Here is a 4,215-nt window from a genome sequence, read left to right on the forward strand (position 1 = left end):
TTTGCAATTACACTATAACGTCTGTTTATTTCTTGTATTTTTGTAACTTTTGAAATTTGTTTTTTTATTCAAATTGTACACACTATCATAATGTCTTAATATCTAACTGATCCTGCCTGAAAGAGTGGAAAGTTCATGTCTGAATAAAATGTGACTCGGTCTGTTGATGTGATGTCAGAACAGATTCAGAGGAATCTGAATGTTTCGCACCACCTCTAGATGGTTTTTTTTGTACAGGGTATTCATAACATATTTACACAGAATGTAAAATAACTTGTTTAATGGAAAAGCAGACGAGTAACCAAATGCTTCTCGCTCGTCGTCTAGGTAACATGGACAGGCACCACTACGAAACGTTTGAGAAGTTTGGCAACAATACTTTTCTCCTGCACCTCGACAATGGGAGGGCGTGAGTAGTTCTCTTCTGTTTTTGTGTGTGTTACGTATACTTGTCAGAGTTGTCTTAAAGTAGCATTAAAGCAGTAGGTTTGTCTGTTTGGGACTAAACTGGATCCGTCCTCACTGCAGATTCGGCCGTCACTCCAAAGATGAGCCGTCTATCTTGGCTCCACTGGAACAGTGCTGCAGGTACAAACATGTCTTCTTGAAATTGCACCTGTGTTTGTTAAAGTCTCTACTTTCTAATCTTTAGATTAATTTAGTAACTTGTAAAGGTATGTAATTGAGCAAAAGCCAGGTTATCACTGATCATTTTTGTTGCCACTATGTTGTCAAAAATGTATTAGAATATCACAGAAAAATCATAAAGAAAATCTGATATTGCCTAAAAAAAGATGTTCCTTGTTGTTGGTGTTCAAGAACTCGAGAAGCCCCCAAATTCCAACCTCACCATCTTCACCCGGTTGTCTTGTCTTATTTTCATAATTTCTCCCTTCCTAACTTTTTTTTCCTTTCTCCCCGTATCTTTTTCTCTTCCTCCAGGATCCGTCGCTCCACTTGGCAACACCTGCGTCTCCTGTCGCTGCCTGAGTATCGTCTTAGTGATGTCATGAGGGCCTCACTTTCCCGTGATCCCCTTCACAGAGTGGCCCCACTGCTGGCGGAGCCTCACCTCGCTGCTCTCAATCGACGTTTGAAAACTGTGCTCGAGACTGTAAGTCGTTGCCTAAAGCAACAGAGAGGGGATGGTGGTGGTGGAGAGGTCATCTATGATGACCTTGCTTTTATTTGAAAGAAATGGCCACTCCTTCTGTGGAGTGAAGCCTCACACCTGTGATATGATACCTGTATTTATGATTACACTAGCTTCTGCAAAGTTATAGCCGGAGTTAATGCCAAACACAAAGTCACAAAAACCTAAATTGTATCTTGATGTATTCCAAGTTACAGTAAAACAGCATGTATAAGCAGGGCACAAGGTGATGAGGAGGTGCTGAAGTTTAAAAACCCTCTTTTGTAAATGCATATCACACAGTATACCATATATACGAAAACATTTCCCCTTGTGGGATTAATAAAGTAACTATCTATCTACTGTATCTGTACATTTTAGCGAATGTAATGCAGTGGTGTAATCAGAAACGGGAAATAGTTTTTCTGATGTCAGTATACAAAAAAACTAAATTAGAGTTGTGCCAATTGGCTCCATCTGACTGACTCAGCTGTTGAGGAACAGTCTCCAACAATCTGCAACTGACTCTTCTCACTAATTTAAAGCTGTCGGTTTTCAATCCCTTTTTCATCTGACAATCCTGACAAGTGCTCTGTGCAGTCTGACAAAACCCCATATCTCCATTCTCCATAAAAAGCCTTGCTCAGTGCACCCAGTGTGTCTCACGTCCAGCTGCGTTGCTCTTTGTTGGGGCCCTTTGCCTAAACACCGGGTGTATTTTTCCTGCAGGTGCTATTTTCAGAGGATTGAACATTCAGTGTTAAAATGGAAATGATGTCAAAATTCTACTATATTTCGTAATGTTCAAGAAATTATAAATGACAAAAAAACTGGTCTGTTACAGGTTCAACTTTTTTGTGTCTGAGTACATATTAATGTAGGGGATTTTTGATTACATGTTTGAGATGCAGGTTTGTCTGACTTGTGATGAACAATAATACTTAAGTTTTAGTTTTATCATTTGTTTTTTCTTTTTGCCTTGTTGTAATGATTCTCCTCAATATTACCAAAGTACTTTAACTGTGCTCACCTGTAGCCTTCTGTTTCAAATGTGGCTTACAGAAACTGTGGCCTTTTTTAATATCTAAATAAATTGTTGTGTTGACACTGACTAAACAAGTAAAATACATGATGAATTAATCACAACAAATGTCCAAAACAGAATAGAAGTGACTCATAAACACAAACTGAAAAGAAGGAAGGAAAAAACAATGTTTTTATTTTCCTTTCTTTCTTAATGGAGTCATTTGGGTTTGTGAACACGCAACAATGCAAATGAAAATGTTTTGGTCTCAGATCCTGAACTTTGATAAAATTGTCATTTAAATTATTCATGGTAATCATCTGTTAATAATGAAAAGAGCCTCTGGTGGAATAATTTAGTGTGGTTAAAAAAAAAAAAAAACATCTGAAGCAACATAATCATTTTGAATCACACCTTTAATGCACATTGTTTCAAGAATTTGTCTGTGTCTCATCACGTACTTCTGGTAGTACACTTACATGTAGTACACTTACATGTAGGACACTTATTTGTGTCATGTGGGAATTTCAACAGGGTTGTATTGTCTCAAATCCAACATATCTGCTGGCTTTGTTTTTGGTTATTTTACCAAAAAACTTGTTTTGAACATGTTTTCGTTCCCTCTGTTTCGCACACACAATGAACATACTAATCGCTTCGATCCAACAACAGTATACTGGTACTTAATGAAGAAAAAATACTTTGTGTGGACGTGTACACTTTGTATTTGTATAGTGTGCAGCAGCTGCAGCTTTCTCTTGAGAACTTGAGGTCCCTCTCTTTCCGCTACGTAGCCATGATGGTGTGAGTACCCTACTCAAGATACTCAAAGTGCACTACATGTCTTCATACTTGATCATTTGAATGCAGTCAAAAGTACGCGATTTGAGGCAGTCTGTGTCTTCAATTTATCTTTCTCATGTTTTTGATTGACTTCGAGAGTCAGAGACTGTAGTTTTCATTTGGGTTCAATATGTTGGTCAATTCACATGATTCTTAATCTTTAAGGTCTCCGGGACGGTTGTGGAGGTGTTTAAATTAACAAGATTAAAATAATTGATCACGTGGAGGATTCTATGGACTTCACCTAAATCCACCTAAAACCTTCGTAAAGGTTCGGATTGACCCAGTAAAATTAGACAACTGATTTACTAAGTTTGTTCAAGGGTAAACTTTGAAGGTTGCTGGAATCAGACAAGGAGAAGAAAGAAAAAAAGGAGCAGCGGAAAACAGAGTTCAAGTTCTCAGGCGTGATCCAAAAAACAGGCAGAACACAAAACAGAGGAATGCAGGACTGTGCCAGCATGACGTTACAACAGTCTGGCAAAGTGTGTGGTGGACTACTTAGAGGCTAATGAGCAGAGTGGGAACAGGTGAGCTGAAGGGCGGAGAAGATCGGGTGATGCAGCAGGCGGGTAAAAAGGGCAGGTGGGCGGGGCTTAACTGAAAAGACATGAGAGCAGAAGAGAACAGAAACTAAGGGAAGGAAATCTGGTAAAAACTGTGACAGTGGTTCTGAGCTGCTCTCTCTCTCACACACAAATATCCCCGAAACAAAAATAAACAAGTACACACAAACACACACACACACACACACACAGATAGCAGAGGGGAGTGGAGGTTGTATTTTACTCAAGCTGACCACAATATCCATACTTTCAAGCAGAGCTGTCGCAAAAAAAGGGGGTTTGACTCCTAAACAGATTAATAACCATTAATCTATTTGTTGAACAGAGGGAGTGATATATATGTATATATATTATTTACATTGTCTTGGTGTGTGATAGATTTGCAGCATATTGCCTGGTGTGAGAGTCGTCTTCTCGTAGTGTTTGAACTGTGAAGAGCACGTGGTCCTCTTGGTTTTATAAGTAATGTTTTCTAACTGCATTTAAGTACTCAGTATGTAATGTTGAGGTCCTCCCTTTAGGTGTGAGTCTACATCACAGCTTGTTGAGCAGCTGGCTGTCCTGCGTCTCCTTTCCTTTCAGGGCTCCAATCAATAATTCACCTGGCCCGGTCATATCGATGGCACCTACTCCCTTTTCTGTTCCCTGCA

The 4,215-nt window shown here is 39.2% G+C and overlaps 1 protein-coding gene across 1 annotated transcript in view; it reads left to right on the forward strand.

Annotated features, from left to right (window-relative positions):
• LOC138209097 (extracellular serine/threonine protein kinase FAM20C-like) overlaps positions 1-2,006 on the forward strand; it is a 33,128-nt gene extending 31,122 nt beyond the window's left edge. The window contains exons 9-11 of the mRNA XM_069167458.1: positions 328-409; positions 529-588; positions 943-2,006. Coding sequence (XP_069023559.1) covers positions 328-409; positions 529-588; positions 943-1,192 — 392 coding nt within the window. The 3' untranslated portion in view covers positions 1,193-2,006. The remainder of the gene's footprint in view (positions 1-327; positions 410-528; positions 589-942) is intronic.
• The last annotated feature ends 2,209 nt before the right edge of the window (positions 2,007-4,215 follow it).

This window comes from Embiotoca jacksoni, unplaced genomic scaffold (assembly GCF_022577435.1).
Source record: "Embiotoca jacksoni isolate LCO1_2020_lvr unplaced genomic scaffold, fEmbJac1.0.p SCAF_4, whole genome shotgun sequence".
NCBI classification, from domain to species: domain Eukaryota; kingdom Metazoa; phylum Chordata; class Actinopteri; family Embiotocidae; genus Embiotoca; species Embiotoca jacksoni.